Consider the following 19,205-nt stretch of genomic DNA (forward strand, 5'->3'; position numbering starts at 1 on the left):
CTGGTGCACTTCTCACTCGGGGGACACCTGCACCCCCACCTCTCTTTGGGGTGTGTGTTACTGCTTTGCTTCTGACTTAAATAAACCACTTCTCCGTGCGCCGTCCCACACGTTGTACTGCGTCCCTAACAATAAAATGTTTTACCTATTTTTGCAATCTATGCTTCCTTGAAACATTCTTGCTTTCACTGGGGGCAAGAATCAGGGCCATTCTGCTTTTAGGCTCTAGTTAGCAGAGTGGCTAGAATTCCTGGTTTTCAATCAGGCTGCCCAGGTTCAGTTCCTGAGCAGAACGTTAAGATCTCGCTCCAAGCTGCCACCCAGTGCTGTCTCTCCGTCATCACCATGATGCGTGAGGGCACGACGCCTCTGGGGTTTGTTATCTTGCCCTCAAACGCAGATCCTGAATGCAAGGACGAGGAGAAAAACAGCCCCGTCCAAATGGAGAGACTTTGCAAAAAGCTGGCCTTGGCGTGGTCACAGACGGAAAAGATGCAATAAAACAAAACAGAAAGCACTGGCGGTGCGGGCTCTGGATTAAACCCGAGGAGCTGCGGTCCCTCAATGCACAGTGTGGTTCTTGGATTGGATCCCGGATTTTCAAAGGCGCTGTAAAAGACACGGGTGGGACACCTGGAGGAAACTGAATATGGACAGTATATTAGGCAATAGCATCGAATGATGTTAAATTTCCAGAGTGTGGTCATTTTATTTTAGAGATATAGGGGGATGTTCTTGTTTTTAGGAGGGGGATGCTGAAGTATTTAGGAGCAGGGGTAACATCTGCAGCTTAAATGGTTCAGGAAACAAAGAAGGGGGAGATACAGGGTGAGAGAGAGAGAAATTAAATGCGGCAGTCTGTTGACAGCTGCTGAATCAAGGTATATGGGTGTTCATTTTACTTCGTATTCAGTTGGTTGGTACGTTTCTATTTTCAGCCTGGAAAACTGCAGGAAAATGTCTCTGTAAGGGACACAGAGATGTCCATCCAGCTCCCTCTGCCAGTAGGGCAGGGTCCACATACACTTCCCGCTGCCCACCCCGCCAGGGGCTGCTTGGCTTGTACAGCTGCCCAGCCCAAGGTCACGCCCTTGCAAGGATGGCCTTTGTCCAAAGCCTGGGGGAGGGCAGGGTACATAGCTTAGCCATTCCTGGTCTCAGGAGAAAATAATCAATAAGCTGATGTATAATGGGATAGAAAGTAGTTTTCTTCAAGCCAAACTGAGGGTGACAGCCCAGGAGAAACCAATTCCAGAAGCACTTGAATTGCGTCCCACTGGACTCCAACACAGGGGAGACTCATAAAGGTAAAACCTGGAGCTCCTCTCGTGACTCAGTGGGTTAAGAACCCAACATAGGGACCTTGAGGATGCAGGTTCGATCCCTGGCCTTGTTCAGTGGATGAAGGATCTGGAGTTGCCCACAGGTGCCGTGTAGGCTGCAGATGTGGCTCAGATCCGGTGTCACTGAGCTATGGCTCCGATTCAACCCCAACCCCTAGCCTTGGAACCTTCCTATGCCACAGGTGGCCATCAAAAGAAAAGAAAAGAAAGACAACACCCCACAAAAATTACAAAAGTTGTTTGTCCAGGGTGGGGGGATGTGCTTGGGCTGTGGGATGGAAATCCTGTGAAATCAGATTGTTATGATCATTATACAACTACAGATGTGATCAATTCATTTGAGTAATTAAAAAAAAAGTTGTTTGTCAAGAATTGTAATTGCAGTGGGCAAGAACGGTGCCTGTTAAGGGTTGGTTGGGGTCCAAAATGGTTGCAGACTTACAAGGCAGGACCTTGGGACTTGAAGGTGGCAGCTGGCAGCCAATCAAGTGTTCTGAGACCAGCTGGTGGTGTCCTTGAGACGGATGCGGTTCAGAAAAGTCAGGTTCTCAGCAATACAGGAACATGTCTGAAACAACGTCCACCACCGCCACTCAGATCCACTGGGAACGCCTGAACCACAGTTACTCCATTCTGATCTTTTAAATGCATTCTTGTCATTAATTGCTCAGTCCCATGTACAGCGCATGTTTAATAAGCCGCCAACAGGCTGCTTAGGTCAGCCTAAAGTTCAAGTTGAAGCAGGTACTAGCCAGGATGACTCCCCATTCCCGGACACGCGAACGCTTGCTCTCTCACTGCCCAGCGGGACAATTCTGGAGGGCTCTCCTGTCACTCCGAGGCTTCCCCTCACGGTTGACCTGAGCCCACAGGCTCGCAACCGCGCTCAAATTCTCCAGCTGCCCAGCCCTGCTACTCCCTCCCCTTCCAGCTCTGCACTGGGCGTTCCTACCCTACACTCCATCTCCCAGACCCTTCCTGGGGACCCCACCTGTTCCGTCCACCCAGCTGACAGCCCTCCCTGACACGCCTAAACAACACTGCTCCCCACACACTCTACACACCTGCTTGGTTGTTAGTTTACTCATTACTGCCTCCCCCAACACCACGGGCGCCCCAAGAATAGGGATTTGGTTTTGCGGGCTCCCGTGGACCTGGCACCTAGAAACTAGCGGCTCCGTGTTTCCTGCGCGCCTTTGAAGCCCCTTTGGCAGAAGAGGAAACTGAGGCTGGGATGCGCGGCAGCGGGCACAGGACCGCGGGTCAGGAGGAGCCGAGCGGCCGGGTCCGCGCTCCCAGGTCGGTGGGCCCCGCCCCCACGGGGAGGTCTGGCGCGGGGCCAGCCCTCGGCCGTCAATCTCGTGCCCGGCGGCTGCGGACTGGCCCGCGCTGTGGCTCGAGTCGGCTCAGGGGGTGGGGCGAGGCGCCGCGGCCAATCCGGGGGCGCGGGGGCGCCGGACTGCACAGGGCCTGCCTCCGATTGGTGGTCTCTCACTACACCTCATCCTGGGGGCGGGGCGGCGACAGGCCTGGGACTGCGCGGGTCGGGGCGGGTGCCGAGCCAGGCGGTCGGGTGAGCAGGTCCGGGGCACAGGTGGGGGGCGCGCCGGCGCGGGGTGGGATGTGCGTGGAGCGGGGCTCGTGCTCGGGCGAGGAGGAGATGTGTGCTCAGGAGGGCAGGGGGTGGGTGCGCGCAGGTGAGCCGAGGCTGGAGGTGTAGAAGCACCCGGTGGGTCCCCCGGAGACGGCCCTTCCGGGATGCTCCGTCCCCAGGTGGTCCGGAGCTCCCCGGGGGAGGCAGGGCGCACCCAGGCGAGTACCGCCCGGGCCCGTCTAGCGAGTCCCTTCCTCGGGTGCCCCACGCGAGCGGATGCGACTTTCTGTTGAAAAGCACTGTAATGTCTTTGCTCACCTCAGTTTGGCTCAAATAGCAGGAGACTTTGAACCGCTTTACTGGGAATAGGTTAATTGGGGGTGGGGTGGGGGGGTCGTCGATGCGGGGCAGGGAGCGTTTTCACAAAAGCCCAAAGGCGCCCTCTCTCCTTTTCCAACCTTCCCTGTTTACTTAAGTAATGATATGTTGCTTCCTCCCTGGACATTTTATGAAAAAGGCTTTTTGTTTGCTTTTGTCTTTTTAGGGCCGCACCAGCAGCATATGGAGGTTCCCAGGCTGGGGTCTAATCAGAGCTACAGCTGCCGGTCTACCCCACAGCCACAGCAACTCGGAATCCGAGCGGTGTCTGTGACCTACACCACGGCTCGTGGCAACGCCAGATCCTTAACCCACGGAGCGCGGCCAGGGATCGAACCCTCAACCTCCTGGTTCCTAGTCAAATTCATTAACCACTGAGCCATGACGGGAATGCCTCATCTGCTGTTTCTGAGGGCACTTCCGAACTCCTTTTTGATAGAATTTGGAAGAGTCATGTTTATTCTCTCGAAGTGGATGACTGGGTGGGGGAGCTGAGAATCTTGGGGGGAGCCACAGAGGCCCCAGGTGTTGCTTGCGCAGCCCAAGCTCCCCCTGAGGCCCCCGGGGGGGTGACAGGAGCAGGCCAGGGGAGGATGGGTGTCAGCACGCCTGCAGGGCACTTTCCACTGAAAAACCAGGGTGGTTTGCAAGGCGAAAACGCAGAAATAGTCGTGCACAATTCACTCTTGGGATTCTTCTCATCACATCCTTTTACAGAACTGCTGCTTAAAAAAAAAAAAGCGAATTTACATAGTCCTTCTCTGTCGCGGAACGCTGTGTGCAAGGATCAGAGAAGGCAAAGAAGTAAGGTTGAGAGAATTTGGAGGCAGATCACTTTGGGAGAAAAAGAGGAGGAGGCAGACGGGGTGTGCCCCTGTGATAAGTTGCTTGGGGGACAGTCTGGAGGTTACAGGGCAAAAGTTCGGTGATTTAAACTTGTGGTGATTAATTCCAAGTGAGTATGTATTTTGCACCTTTTGAAGCAGAAGCCCTGTAACTAGAGTCGAAGCGGCAGTTTATCCTTTAGAATTAGGGGTCAGGGTTTCAAGAATTTCCTTCCAGGGTTCAGGAACTTTTGTCCATGTTAAGCTCATTCTTTGGAGCAGTGGCTGAATAGTCCACTGTGTCTTTACTTCTCTGATCGGCTTCTGAATGGTCATTTCGTTGTTTCCAGTATGTTGCAGGTGTATACAGCAAGCAGGAATGCGCGTTCTAGCATCTGTGTTTACCCCGCCCCCTGTGTCTGTCCCAGGAGAAGTTCCTCCAAGTTGCTGCTGGCTCAGGGTGAAGGTCTCCCTGGCCTCTGGACCTAACCCACCCCGCTCTGGTCCTTGACCCTGAGGCTGAGCCCGTGTCAATAACTGCTCAGGGTCACACAATCTGAGTTCCAAGTGGGGACATGTTGGCAACAGGACCTGGTCCTGCTGGGAACTGGCGACCTTGGTGGTGACACCCAGGCCTCCTGGGTGTTCACGGGGCCATCCCCTCCCTGCCCTGGTCCAGGGTCTCTGGTGCATCTCTGAATACTAAAGCCTCACTATGCCAAAAGAGCTGGCACAGGGCTTGAGCCATCTGCCGCCTGGGCCCCGGGCTGTGCATGGTGGTGTTCTCAGCCAGGGATGCCCGAGGTTCCTGCCTGGCCTGCTTTACTGTGAGGAGCCCCGCAGACACCGCCCCTGCTGGGCCGCTTGGTGGCTAGATCACCTAGTGGTGATTGTGGGTTTCAGCAAAACCCGCCAGGGAACGTCGAGGAACCAGATTTATTACGGCGAGGGGCCTGTGGGTACATGGCCTGCCCGTGGCCACACAGCCAGGTTGTGGGCAGAGAGGGTGGGCCCGTGGGCCTGGGGCTCTGCCTCTATGGGGCATGGGGGAGAGGGGCTAGGGCTTCTTGGGTTCACTCTTTATTGGCAAGTTGAAAGCATAGGAGCAGGAGTTAGGGTGCGGGAGGGGAGAGGCGGGGGGAGAGGCGGGGGTCACTCAAGCTGTCACTTGCCAGGCTGTCCGGCTCTCGCAACAATTACCAGACTTTTTGCGTGTGGGCTTTTATGTCTCAGGAATCTCCCTGGGTCCAGCACACCTGCAGGGAGCCTGGCTCCGAGCCCAGGTTAGTGTCAAGGCTGCCCTGAGTCCTGGGGATCTCACTGGCTCCGGGAACAGGCAGGGGGCGTGTGCCAGCTCCGGGGGGCGGACTGTAGAGACATTTCAGAGGCACTTGGGCTGCTTTGCTGTGCGTCTGCAAAGAGGCCACCTGTGGTTCACTGCTGTCTGTCAGCTTTGTATCTGCCATGATACGGCTCATCTCCAAGGCAACGCCTCCGTGGAGAACTCCATCCAGCTCCACCTGTTGGCAAGGCGTCCTTTCTATTTGGCAGGCACTGAGGGTGCCCGGCAGAGAGGCTGGGTGATGAGACTGCCTTGTGGCAGGTGCCCAGGCACGGAGCTTGTACCTCTCACTTGGTTCCCACCGAGAGCCTCGAGAAAATGTCGTTTGGGTTCTTTGCTTCCTGCACCTCCCTGAGTGCCTCTGTCATCTTCGCGTCCCCTGCAGGACTTTGCTCAGCGGGTTGCAAAGGATCAAGCCGGCCTTGTGGAGCATAAGAGCGTAGAGATTTGGAAGAGGGTGGTTCCTAAGGGAAGATCTGCCCCTGCCACGAAACCCCCAGGGACGAGGTTGGAGGTGAGTATATCTCAGCACCGCGGCTCACGAGAAAGGCAGCAGCTTCTCAGCTTTGAAAAGGTAAAGGCAGCTGCTCCCTCGGCTGTCCACCTCAATCCCTGTCTGATTCTTAAGGGAAAAAAAAGAATGACAGGAGTTCCCGGCGTGGCGCAGTGGAAGTGAATCCAACTAGGAACCATGAGGTTGCGGGTTCGATCCCTGGCCTCACTCAGGGATTAAGGATCCAGTGTTGCCGTGAGCTGTGGGGCTGTGGGGTAGGTCACAGATGCGGCTCAGATCCCATGGTGTAGACTGGCAGCTGTAGCTCCAATTCGACCCCTAGCCTGGGAACCTCCATATGCCGTAGGTGTGGCCCTAAAAAGCAAAAAAAAAAAGACACCCAGAACACCTCCCTCTCCTTAGCACATTTATTAAAAATTAAGTGCTTGTGACAGAGAGGTGACTCCTGGCTGAACGAACTCTGTCATAAGCTTAAAATAATTGCTTGGGCTTATTTTAATCCTTAGAACGTACACTTTCTTCCTTTGGCAGCCTTCTCTGTTTGGCTTTTCCATACTCAGTTCTTTCTCAGCCTATGCATTTCGGGTGCTTTTGCAGTTTTCCAGCATGTTAGATCAGAGCACCTGCCATGCGCCAGGCTCTGTGCTCTGGGTTTCGTGGCTGTAAAGGTGGGTGCTCCCTGCCCATAAAGAACTCTTGAACCTGCCGTGCACATCACAGATGCTGCATAAACTCACCTGTGTAAATTAAATTAAGGGATACGGCTGTAATGAAAATGCCCTTCACCTTTGACCTTTTTAAAATGAATACATTTGTAATGAAGTAATTCATGTTTATGTTTAAAACAAAAGCAGTGTTAAAAGGCTTATGCGTAAAATAATCCATTCCCTACCTCATCCCATAGCCTCACTTCCCAGAGGCAAATACTTTTCACTCTTTTAGCCTCTTCTGTGTTGTTGTTACCTTCTTATTTCTAAATAACTCACTTTTACCACTCCCAGCTTACACATGGCCTTCTGAAGTCAGTCAATAACCAGAGTTACAAGGTTCTGGCAAAGTTATTATTACTTACTGTTAAGCCACTGTAACGATGGTTTGTTTCTTTCTCCCCCCTTGAATGGCTTTTTGTTTTTCCCGGAGTTTGTGGTTGCCTCACTTTTTCGACATGCTGAGGTTTCTATGCATCTGTCACTGATACGTTCCTGCAGGTTCTAAAGGAGCCATCATACATATCAATAATTTTTCTACACACTGTAACACAACAAAATGTCTTATTTCCATTCCTCTTCACCTGGGACAAGGCTGGGAGAAGGGATTGAAGGAGGCCAGCCCTGTGGGGCCCGTGAGTCGTGGCCGGGAGGTGTGGTGTCTGTTCTCCACGGATGATCTAAGCAGGGTGTCTTCTTTCCTCAGGTCCCAATGGCTGCCAAATCCCAGCCCGGCACTCCTAAAACCAAGAGTCTCGGCAGTGTCAGCAATGGCAGTGCTGCCACTCAGGGGCAGTGGGGCCGTGCCTGGTAAGCTCTCACCTGTCTTCCCAGCTAGACAGTGAAAGGGGGTCTTAGCGAGAGGGTGCCGGCCTTTGGGATTTCATGAACCTATTAAAAAAAATTCTCTTTATCAGCAAGACTCTCCTTAGGAGCCGTTTCCCCTTTTATGAAGTAAGGAATTAGAAGAACCTAAAACCTAACTTTGAAGATGGCTGGTGTCCTTGTACCTTGTACTGTGTGAGGACATCAAGGTCATGGTTCTCGGGCCCTGGAGCAGTGGGGATCTGGGTGAATGACCCCATGGCCCGGAACGGGAAGCCTCTGGCCACGTGGGTTGTGAGGTCCTTCTGCAGCATCTGTGTCTTGGGACGCTGGGCTTTCTGGGGGCGCCCCGGGTCTTTGGCCTTTGGAATACCCACAGTGCACGTGTGCATGTGGATGCCTCCCTCCGGCAGCGGGGCCTTGGCACCACCAGCCGACAGTCCCGGGAGGTGCTGGCTGGTTTGCACAGGGCACAGAGTGTGCTGTGTGTGAGGTCAGGGCCGCCGGGCCCCGCGTGACCGCTGCCGTCCGGCCCGCAGGGAGGTGGACTGGTTTTCCCTGGCGAGCGTCATCTTCCTGCTGCTGTGCGCCCCCTTCATCGTCTACTACTTCATCATGGCCTGCGACCAGTACGGCTGCTCCCTGACCGCCCCCCTGGGCGACATCGCCACCGGGCGGGCGCGACTCTCCGACATCTGGGCCAAGACGCCACCTGTGACGAGGACCGCGGCCCAGCTCTACACGGCGTGGGTCACATTCCAGGTCAGCCCTCCCGGCCCCCGTGGTCAGGGCTCCGTCCTGCCGAGATGGCCTGGCCCTGGTCTGGGGCGGGGTCCTGGCTCCGGTTGGCATCCTCGTTCCCGGGACCCAGCAGACATGGCCTGCAGCCTGGTGGACTTGGCTGCGTCTCCAGATCCAGGGCCTTGGGCGGCATTTCAGTGTCCAGCACACCGAGGTTGGGGGGCGCACTGAGCAGGAAGCCGAGCCCGTGGAGGGCGGGAGGGCCTGGCCATCAGGGAGGCTTACCTCGGGTAGCCCGCGGAAGGCGCGTCCAGCCCCAAAGGGCCGCTCTCGGGTGCAAGAGACGCCACTGAGCAAAGCCAAGGCTGTGTCCCCAGCAGGTGGTTGCACAGGCCTGGCCAAGGACGGCCTCGGCTCTGCTGTGACCCCACCGGCCTACCCGCCAGGGGTTCCCCGGAAGGCTGTCTGCCTCATGAACTGAGAACAGGCAGTGTGGTTTATTATCTGAACCCGGGACGTTTCCAGGGAGACGGTGCCGAGATGAACCCCCCACCCCATGACAACCCCCGCCCCTGCCATTGGGTCTTGCTGCCCTGGAGGCAGGCTCTGACCACTGTCAACTGTTTCTCCCCACAGTCCCAGCTTTGGGCCTTCAGATCCCCCTTCATTTCAGATCTCTTGGTCCCTTTGGGTTAAAAAGTGATGTGGAGCAGCACGGGTCACAGTGGCCTAGAGGTGGAAGCACCCACATGTGCGTCGACCGGGAGTGGCTACAGGTGGTGGTCCACACACTCGGCAGCCCGCTCTCTGAGTGACGCGCTCTGACCCAGGGGCCGCCTGGAGGGACCAGGAGAGCACGCTCGGTGAAGGACCCATCCTGTCTGATTCCGTTGATGCGAAAAGCCCAGGGCAGGCAAATCCCCAGAGACAGGGAGCGGTTCGGGGTTGTCGGGGGCTGTAGGCAGGCGGTGGGGAGGGCCTGCTGATGGGCGTGGGGCTCCCTTTTGGGGTGATGGGAATGTTCTGGAATCACGGTGCTAGGGAATGCACGGAGCACCCTAGAAGTCTCCGCTCTGAAAGGGTGAATTATGTGGTCCGTGAGCTTGTGGGTTCTCCTGAGGCGGGGGACCGCCCAGCGGGGAGCCGGCTTTGGGGCTCGCCGCGTCCCCTTCAGAGCCCGCCGTCGGCCTGCAGCCGGAGCTCCCAGAGCTGCAGGGTCTTCGGGCAGCAACAGGCGGCCGCGTGCAGGGATGCTCCCCCTTGACCACCCGTCACCTGCATCGGGCCAGGATGGGCGGAAGCAGAGCCTGGCCCTGCTGCTCCCGGGTCATCTCGCTGCACATCTGTGTCGCAGGTGCTTCTGTACATGCTGCTCCCTGACTTCTGCCATAAGTTTCTGCCGGGCTACGTGGGCGGCGTGCAGGAGGGCGCCGTGACTCCCGCAGGTAACCGGGCCCCGAGCAGCAGCGGGCTGCTTCCGCCCACTGACAAAATGAAAACTGCCGGGGAGTTTGCACATCCCGGGGCCATCCCGGAAGCGAGTTGCAGATCACATTCCCAGTAAGGGATTGGGGTACCCCCGCCCCACGCTGATGGTGTCGCTGGGGCCACGGAGTGTCTGCCCCGCGGGAACTCTGAGTCCCCGGGTGGCACCTTGTGGCGGGGGGGAGCTTTTGGTTCAGGGAGCCTTGGCCGTGCCTGGTTCAGTCCCTGAGACCCTGCCTCCAGCCACAGAGAGGTCCTGGTCCCGCAGGGAGGCTGCCGAGGCCCCACCGGGTACCACGGGGCCCTCTCCCCCTTCCAAGGACTCAGCCAGCAGGCGCAGTCAGTCCCTGGGGACAGTGTGAGGTGTGGCCCTGGGGGCCCGAATGGCGGTGGCAGCTGCCTGACTCTCGGGGCTGGGGTCCGGGGGGCCCTGGACCGGGACCCGAGCCAGGAGCCGCGAGAGCCGGGCAAACTGTTGCCGTTGACTCTTCCCCGCAGGAGTGGTCAACAAGTATCAGATCAACGGCCTGCAGGCCTGGCTCATCACCCACCTGCTGTGGTTCGCTAACTCCCACGTCCTCTCCTGGTTCTCCCCCACCATCATCTTCGACAACTGGATCCCGCTGCTGTGGTGCGCCAACATCCTGGGCTACGCCGTCTCCACCTTCGCCATGATCAAGGGCTACTGCTTCCCCACCGATGCCCGAGACTGGTGCGTCCTCAGCGGCCGGTGCAGCCCTAGATGGAGAGTGGGTGCCTTTTTCTGTTGGGTTGGCCTGGGAGGCGGAGCGCCCTGAGCACGGAGCCTCCTTGAAGGAGGGGCTTAACAGAGCTCGGCGGGCTCTGGGGCATATCCTTTCTAAACGTCCGGGGGCTCCTTCTGCAGTCGAAGGTGGCCGAGCTGTACCCTCAGGGCTGTCGGGAGAGCAGGAGGGCAGGAGAGGCAGCCGCTGGCCGGGGGCGGGGGCAGCCCATTTCTTCTTGCTCCGGAACCTCCGAGCCGCCTGAAACTACCTTCGCCAGGAGTCCTGTCATCTCAGCGGCTTTAATGGAACAGCTTTCCAGGGACAGTCCTAGTGGATGGTGTCCGTGCTCATGCAGCCTTGGCTTAGAGAGTCATTAGCCATCCGTCCACCTCTCCTTCCCCCGCCCATGCCTCCCCCAGCAGCCCACTCCTGCATCCACCCATCTGCCCATCCATCCACCCATCCGCCCACTCACCCACCCATCCGTCCATCTGCCCGCCCAGCCATCCATGCATGTACCCGCCCATCCCCCAGCCAGCCCATTCACGCATCCGTCGTCCACCCGTCCATCCGCTAACCCCCAGTCGCTCCCTCCCCACCGTTCTCCACCCCTCTGTTCATCAGCACATGTTTGCTGGGCTCCTCCCGTGGGACAGGTGTAGGCAGCAGGGCTTTCGGCGGGAACGAGATTCTTGTTCCTGGGGTGCCTGCCTGTTAGTTTTGGATCCAAATGAAAACAAAGGGCTGCTCCCTTTAACTGTTACAGCACCTCCTAGGAAATGTGTTTTCAGGATGGTGCTTGGAGCTTGTGCGGTGATCCAGCACTGAGGCTGGTTTTCCACGGCCCACGGGAGTCATTTTCTCTGCTCCACCATCAGCTCTTGTAGAATTGGTGACTTTGTAGTATTTTGCTTCTTTCTCCTTATCCTGACGGAGGGAACTGGACATGCAAAGCTGTGTCTAATTAGCCCAGAGACCCCTGTGTACGTCCGGCAGGCTATGCTCAATGAGAGTCTCCCCTGGCTTATGGTGGCCGAGTCCCTGGTCCCCCAGGTAACCAGGTAACCAGGGCAGCAAAGGTTAGGAATGTCCTGGCGCGGGATGGAGCCGGGTGCCTGGCTCTGAGTAGGGCGCTTTTTTTTCACCTCTGCGTTGGCATCGCCTGTAACTTCGCTGGCCCAGGGAGGCGCGGAATCCCTGTGAATCCCTCAGAGTAAAATCTCCGTCCAAGTGAGCCAGTCAGGCAGCTCACCTGTGCTGTGCCGGGAGCGGGGAGGGAGGTCCTGGGCCCCTGCCCGAGGGAGTCCAGCCCAGGCACGGCCTTCCCGCCTTCCCTGGAGCAGAGCGAGCAGCTCCGAGGCCAGAGCCGAACGCGGAGTCAGGTCCCGAGGCTGCGGGGAAGCGGGGAGGCGGACGCGGCCTCTGCCTGCCCGGTCCGGCGGCTCACGGCTGGCCTCCCCTGGTCACCTCCCCTGGGCCTGTGGTCCCCGGGCCGGGCTGGGCACCTGCATCCTTCAAGCCAGGTAGGCCGCTTGTGGGGAGAGGCTCTCGCTCACGGGATGCCTCTGTGATTTCTGTTTGAAGCAAGTTCACGGGCAACTTCTTTTACAACTACATGATGGGTATTGAGTTCAACCCCCGAATCGGGAAGTGGTTTGACTTCAAGCTCTTCTTCAACGGGCGCCCCGGGATCGTCGCCTGGACCCTCATCAACCTGTCCTTCGCGGCCAAGCAGCAGCAGCTCTACGGCCACGTCACCAACTCCATGGTCTTGGTCAACGTCCTGCAGGTCTGTGGCCGAAGGGGCTGGACGCTCCGGCGCCCGCCGGGCACAGGGGAAGCCCCGAAACGGGATCGTTTTCAAAAGACCAGAGTCCGCCCCTTTAGACGGGAGGCGGGCCTGTCCCAGGATCTCGGCCAAGGAGTTGTGTCCCAGCCTGCTGGGGGTGGTGCTGGCCTTGGAGACTCGAGTGGCCCATGACCTCTTTCCCAGGGACGCCTGTTAGCAGCTTGGTGTCCGTGGTCCTGGCCACACGGCCCCGGCGTCTCTGGAGGACCCCGTGCCGAGCCCTGGCACCCTGAGCCGTCTCTGTGCCCCCAGATCCCAGCCCTGGACACCAGCGTCCGGGGTGTGGCTGGGTACCCCAGTTTCCAACATTGGGTCATCTCGAACGGCAGGCTCCGAGGACAGGGACTCTGTGTCCCGCCCTACCCACCTCCCCCGGTGTCCCAGGCGTGGCAGGACGTGCAGGAGCAGCCCCGTGGGTGCCTGTCACCAGAGCTCAGGGACAGTCCCCCGCGGCCCCAGTCCACTGGGGATTTTCCAAGAGCGCCTGCCGGGGCCCGCGGTCTGTGCACGGCCGTTCCTGTTTTGCAGGCCATCTACGTGCTGGACTTCTTCTGGAACGAGACCTGGTACCTGAAAACCATTGACATCTGCCACGACCACTTCGGGTGGTACCTGGGCTGGGGGGACTGCGTCTGGCTGCCGTACCTCTATACGCTGCAGGTGAGCGCGGGCGCCGAGCCCCCGTGACGCAGGGCCCTCCGCTGTCAGGTCCCCAGGCGCGCACAGCCCTGCCCTCTGAGCAGACATGGCAGCGCACGTGCGGGCCTTGTCCTCACCCGTGTGTCTGTCGTGGGGCCGGAACCTGGAGAAGTGAGGCTGTTCCTTTGCTTCTAGAAAGAAGAGAAGGCTTCGTGTGTGAGTCAGAGCAGGCGGCCGTAACAAACAGCACGGCCCGGGCAGCCCAAACAGCGGACAGTAGTTGTCCCCCGTCCCGGAGGCTGGCATCCGAGCCCCAGGGGTGGGCAGGGCTGGTCCCTCCCGAGGCCTGTCTCCTGGGCGTGTGGACGCCCGTCTGCCCCCCGTGTCCTCGCAGGGCCGTCGCTCTATGTGTGTCTGTGTCCCGACCTCCTCTGCCTCTAAGGACCCCGGTCCTGCGGGATCGGGGCCCCGCCCCTGTGACCTCACCTGAGCTTACTTATCTCTTTAGGGGCCTCACCTCCAAATACACTCACACAGTGGGGAGCTGGGGGGTTAGGGCTTCAGTACATGAATTTGAAGGAGATGCAGCTCAGCCCATAGGACTGAGAGAGGAAGGTGACACTGAGCTTTGGCTTTGGGCCGGAAGAAATGACTTGGGAGAACCAGGCGGATGGAGGCACGTGTCCGTGGCTGTGGATTCAAATCCGGGAGGGTCCGAGCCCTTCTCTCCCACCCTGGTTTTCCCCTTAAATCCCGGAGCGTCTGTGCGCACAGGTGGAGGAGATGTGGGTGAGCCCTGCCCTCTGGGAGAGCATGGCTTGGGGAGAGCTCATGACACAGGCAGCCCAGGGCGGGGGCTGCGTGACAGGAAGTGGGGTGCCGACACCTGGGAGAGGCCCAAGGAGGAGCCTTCAGCCTCAGGGCAACCCTGGGCAGCCACAGCCAGGCTGAGAGCAGCGCGATGGATCTGGGGGTGAGAATCTTCCAGAAAGGGGGACTAGCATACGTGGTCCTCATAGCGGGAGGCAGGGTATGTCGGGCGGGGGGGGGCCCACGGGAGCAGGGGAGAACATTTAAAGCACCAGAGAGTTGGGGGCGACTGGGACGCAGGACATGGGGGTTACAGGAAGCCTGGCCGGGCAGCGAGTCTAGCATTGCCCTGTGCCTGTTGTGCAAGAGCTGCTGGAGGGTGTGTCTGGGGTTGGGGGCGGGAGGCCCAGAAGGGGGAGCATGCCCGAGAGGGGAGGATGGGAGGCGGGGGTGGGGAGGTCACCAGCTCTGGGTGACGCTCCCACGAGTGGCACATCAGGCTGGGTCCCCAGGAGAGCCTCGGCACGCGTCGCAGAGTCGAGGGTAGAAACCTGGCCGGGGGGGGGGGTGCCAGAGGGACTTGGGTTTGTACCTCGGGGTCGGCCACTAGCCAGGGGAGAGGAACTTGAGCCCATCCCCAAGCATCTCTGAAAAATCAGGGCAGGTGCCACCTTGGTTGGGGCTGGGCCTGGTGACTCACGCCGGGCTGGGTGGCTTCATTCCTGCCCTTGCCATGTGCTGTGCGCCACACGGAGCCGGGGACAGGGACGAGGCCCCCCTCCCCGACCCCTCCCAGCTCGAAACACACCCTGCTTTCCTCTGAGGGGTGCGGGCTCCTGTGTAGGGCAGCACTAGAAGGGCTGGCCAGAAGCCCCCTGCTCGTTTTATAAGCTAATGGGAGCTGCAGGGACCGAGGAAGGACCTGTTCGGGGCCCTTGAGGGGGAGCCGGGAGCGGGGGAGGCCTGCGATAACAGGCTCTGCGGGAACAGAGAGACCTGATCTGAGAAGCCTGGAGACCGCCCAGGATGTGCGTGGGCGAGGCGGGGAGGGGTCCCAGCCGGTCCCGCAGCTCACGATGACGAGGCGGGTGTCAGTTGGCTGAGTGCCCTGAGCAGCATCCCGAAGCGAGAACCCTGAAAAGGCGGAAGCGAGCAGTGTCGAGGGGAAGAGGCTGGGGCTGGGGGGCGGTGGTTCCTGGCTCTGGCCCCCACCCGGATCCTCTGGGCCCCTTTCTCCTCCTGGCTGGTTGCGGGCTCTCTGTTCCCTGATTCCGTGAACTCCGTTTTCCAGGCACGCAGAACAATAGCAATAGAGCACATATATGCACACGTGTGTGTGTGTGTGTGTGTGATAATCTGATTGTGGTCCTGTCAGGTCCAGAGTCTGCAGGGCAGCCAGCAGGCTGGGGACCAAGGAAGACTGGACCTTGTAGCTGGGTCTGAAGGCCGCCTGCCCTGCTGTTCCACAGCTTCTTTTCTTTGTAAAGCCTTCCACTGATTAGACGAGGCCCATCTCTGTTGTGGAACGTGATCAGCTTCCCTCAGTCTGGCTGGAATCGTCAATCGCTTCTAAGACATTCCTTCACGCAGGCCCTAATGGGCCGGTGGTTGACGATCCGGCGTTGTCACTGCTGCAGCTCAGGTCGCTGCTGTGGCTTGGGGTCAGTCCCTGGCCCAGGAGCTTCTGCGAGCACTGCCCCCAAAAATAAAAAAGTAAAAAATACCTTCATAGCAACGAGACTAATGTTTGACCAGGTAGCTGGGTCCTATAGCCTGGCCAGCGTGACACACAGAATGAACTGTCACGACAGTACATTCAAATGGTATTTTATATACAGTATACAATATATGTTACATATTTTACAGCTTGTATGATACAGACAGAAAATAAAACGAATTATTAAAATGAATGTATGATACATTCATTTTTCAGTAAATGCAAATGATATCAAAGGAAAGTTATGCTCTGTATTTTATGAAAATGTTGTCTTTTTTTTTTATTTTGAAAGTGTTGTGTCTTTTCTACGTATGCTACATGTTGCTGTGTGCGTCTGTGTGTACGTGTGCAGATAGATGGACAGATGGAAAGGTGGCCAGATAAGTAGGCAGACGCACAAATTTGTGTATTTACTCCTTTGATCCCGCCTCAACCCTCTGAGGCAGGTGCTTCTATTTGTGGAAGAGGGAGGCAGGGCCTGGCTGGGCAGCGGGGCAGGTGCAGAGCTGGGCTTTGAACCCAGGCCGTGCCCCTGAGCCCAGGGACCCACTCGCTCCCCGGACGAGGCCGTGCCTACCCTCTGCCCTCTCCCCCGCAGGGTCTGTACCTGGTTTACCACCCCGTGCAGCTGTCCACCCCCTACGCCGTGGGCGTCCTGCTGCTGGGCCTGCTGGGCTACTACATCTTCCGGATGGCCAACCATCAGAAGGACCTGTTTCGGCGCACGGACGGGCGCTGCCTGATCTGGGGCCGGAAGCCCCAGGTCATCGAGTGTTCCTACACGTCGGCCGACGGCCAGAAGCACCACAGCAAGCTGCTGGTGTCCGGCTTCTGGGGCGTGGCCCGCCACTTCAACTACACGGGCGACCTGCTGGGCAGCCTGGCGTACTGCCTGGCCTGTGGCGGCGGCCACCTGCTGCCCTACTTCTACATCATCTACATGGGCATCCTGCTGACCCACCGCTGCCTGCGGGACGAACACCGCTGTGCCAACAAGTACGGCCGGGACTGGGAGCGCTACACGGCCACCGTGCCTTACCGCCTGCTGCCCGGCGTCTTCTGAAGGGCCGGATGGAGGTGCCCCGGGGCCGGGGCTGCTGGGGGCCTCCCGGCTCCACCCTCCAGGAGCCTCAGTGTCCTTCCTCTGCCACGGGGAGAGCCCAGCCCTGGTCCTGAGGGTCCAGACACCACTGCCTTGTCACCAGCAGAAGGGACCGGTTTTCTGCGCCGTGTCCCCCGCGCGGGACGGTGGCCCGGTCCCCTCGGATGGCCCGGTGGGCCTGGCATGACACTGACTTCTTCTCTGTCTGGGGGCCTGAGCCCTCCGCCACCCGGACAGCAGGTGTCTCACGGAAGGGGACGCCCGCCAGCCCCAGGTCAGTCCTGTCCTGGCCTCTTGCTGAATAAAGTGGAGGTGGGCACACGAGGGGCGCGGGTGCTCAGTTGACTGCCTTTCAGCTCCAGACACCCTCTGCCTCACTCCTCTGCGTGGGCGCCGCGCGCTTCTGCCAGCAGAGGGCCCCGAGGGACACGGTGCGAGGACGGGGAGGCTCCCGGGCCTGGCTCTTCCACAGCCTCTGCCAGGAAACCCAGGGAACGTGACCACCGTCCAGGGGCTGCACCCAGGCGTCCCCGAGGGGACCTGAGCCCCAGCCTCAGGCAGTTGGGGGGGCCTCCACGTATTTTCTTATCTTGGGCACCCTCCTCAAGCCGCATGGGGTCCTGACAGCTCTCTTTAGACGTCGGCGCCCTCGTGGGGCTCACGATTCTTTATTGAGACGTACCTGGGAAACGCTGCAGGTTGGAACGCAGACCCCCCCCCCAGTAAAGCAAAGAAAGCGATGAAGCAAGTTGTAGGAGTGTGTGGCTTCCCAGTGCATCTAAGCATGAAGTTTACACGACTCTGTACGCGTCTCACTACAAAATAGCACTGTCTTAAAAGACAGAGTACATACCTTGATTACAAAATGCTTTATTGGGGTTCCTGCTGTGGCTCAGCGTTAACAAACCCGACTAGTATTCATGAGGACCCGGGTTCGATCCCTGGCCTCGCTCAGTGGGTTGAGGATCCAGCATTGCTTTGAGCTGTGGTGTAGGTCACAGAACCAGCTTGGATCCTGTGTGGCTGTGGCTGTGGTGTAGGCTGCCGGCTGCAGCTCCGAGTCCACCCCTAGCCTGGGGACCTCCATATGCACGGGTGTGGTCCCCAAAAAGCAGAGGAAAAAAAAGCAAACATTCACTGTTCAGGTTGTGTGCGGTCGACTCCCAATGGGGCTTGACCATGGACATGGCTCAGTTCCTGGGGTGCAAAGGGGAGCCCAGGGAATGTGGATCAGATGCCTGGGTGCCACCCCCAGGCTCTGGGTACCCACCGTGGGGTCCAGGGGAGGGCCCGTGCTTCCCCTGGCGCTGGCCGTCTGGGGGTGCGCTTGGGCTGGGTGTAAGAATCCACTGTGTTTGCCAAAGGAAGAAATCCCAGCTTGGCCACGTGCTCTCAGCAAGTGATGGAGAAACCAGAGAGACGGCTCTAGGCGTGCCTCCGGCTGGAGGAACCGAGGGCGGAAGGCTGGGAGCCGGTGCCCTGCCCCTGGCAGGGTGGGAGAGTTTAGGGCAGACCCATCCCTGTTCAAGGTGGAACCGGTTGAGCAGAGAGGCCGCCCCCGGAACAGCTGGAGGGTGTCAGAGCTTGGGCCCTGTCAACTTCAAAGCTATAGTTTTTTGTGTCCCCCTTCTTTTTAGGGCTGCACCCGTGACATATGGAGGTTCCCACGCTAAGGGTTGAATCAGCTGTAGCTGCCAGCCTGCACCACAGCCACAGCCACGTGGGGTCTGTGACCTACACCACAGCTCATGGCCACACCAGGGATGGAACCCGCGTCCTCGTGGGTGCTAGTCAGGTTCTCGACCCACTGAGCCGCAACGGCAACTCCCAGAGCTGTAGTTTTGAGCACTGGTGCCCACCCCTGCCCACGGGAGCTCACGCGTGAAAGGGTTTCCTGGGTGTCTGTATTTGCACCAGCCACACGGGTGATTCAGTTCCAGACCAGAGCCGGGAACTCCCCGGGGGACCCTGAGGGACCCCACCATTTCCTCCCAAGTGCTGGCCGAATTCATTTTTAGGAGGCTGGAGGGTGGTGGTGATTTCAGACCCTGGCTTCCCCGCCCCACAGCTGTGCGGCCGTGAGCAGGTGGCTCCCTCTCCTGGCCTCGGCATCCCTGTGGAAGAATGTGGGGGATTATAATTTTTCTGCTGATGTGAGAAGGTTCCTCATGCCGATTTCCTGGGAGAGCTCCAGGGTCAAGCCTTGGATTGGCTAAGCTTTGTTTGTGCTGCAGTCTCGGAGCTGGACTGCCGTTGGGTCTGATTTGTCCAGTGTGCCGAGCAAACACAGCGAGGCAGGTGCCCTGCGCAGTCTGGCAGGTGGAGCTGCCCTCGCTCAGCCCCTCTGCCCGAGGATGGAGCCTGTCACCCCCTCTCCAGACCAGGAGGCCGGAGCCCAGAACTCCACCCCTGTGCCTGGTGCGGCTGATGGGGGGGGGGGGTGGCAGGGGGATGGTTTCAACGGTGATGGGCTTGGCTTCACTGTGGTCTCCAGCGAGAGCTGTTCCAGGAGGGACAGAGGCCTGGGCTGTTCCTCCAGCCCTTGGTGCTGCTTTGTCTGGAAGTGGGTGTTATTTTTGGATCACGAGA

The 19,205-nt window shown here is 58.8% G+C and overlaps 1 protein-coding gene and 1 long non-coding RNA gene across 4 annotated transcripts; one reads left to right on the plus strand and one right to left on the minus strand.

The window, feature by feature from the left end:
- Positions 658-2,647, minus strand: LOC106509287. The gene is made up of 3 exons (XR_001306687.2): positions 2,408-2,647; positions 1,786-1,911; positions 658-947 (listed from the first exon to the last, which is right to left on the minus strand). It is a non-coding gene; the product is annotated as an uncharacterized LOC106509287 (long non-coding RNA).
- Positions 2,843-17,337, plus strand: DHCR7 (7-dehydrocholesterol reductase). Of its 3 annotated transcripts, none has more exons than XM_021082642.1 (9): positions 2,843-2,924; positions 5,867-5,995; positions 7,409-7,512; positions 8,067-8,289; positions 9,623-9,713; positions 10,252-10,465; positions 12,084-12,288; positions 12,877-13,008; positions 16,113-17,337. In XM_021082642.1, the coding sequence occupies exons 3-9, from the start codon at positions 7,415-7,417 to the stop codon at positions 16,575-16,577; spliced, it is 1,428 nt and encodes a 475-aa protein (XP_020938301.1). In that variant the 5' UTR covers positions 2,843-2,924; positions 5,867-5,995; positions 7,409-7,414; the 3' UTR covers positions 16,578-17,337. The 3 variants fall into 3 exon arrangements, with proteins under 3 accessions (XP_020938301.1, XP_020938303.1, XP_020938302.1); XM_021082644.1 differs by having other exon boundaries at positions 2,846-2,916; XM_021082643.1 differs by having other exon boundaries at positions 2,871-2,937.

Source organism: Sus scrofa, chromosome 2 (assembly GCF_000003025.6).
Source record: "Sus scrofa isolate TJ Tabasco breed Duroc chromosome 2, Sscrofa11.1, whole genome shotgun sequence".
Lineage (NCBI taxonomy): Eukaryota > Metazoa > Chordata > Mammalia > Artiodactyla > Suidae > Sus > Sus scrofa.

Bases quoted from the DNA above. Each gene is read 5' to 3' on its own strand.
- DHCR7 (XM_021082642.1), top strand. From the start codon at position 7,415: ATGGCTGCCAAATCCCAGCCCGGCACTCCTAAAACCAAGAGTCTCGGC. The intron at 9,714-10,251 runs GTAACCGGGCCC...TCTTCCCCGCAG, and splicing joins GGGCGCCGTGACTCCCGCAG to GAGTGGTCAACAAGTATCAG. The intron at 13,009-16,112 runs GTGAGCGCGGGC...TCTCCCCCGCAG, and splicing joins CGTACCTCTATACGCTGCAG to GGTCTGTACCTGGTTTACCA.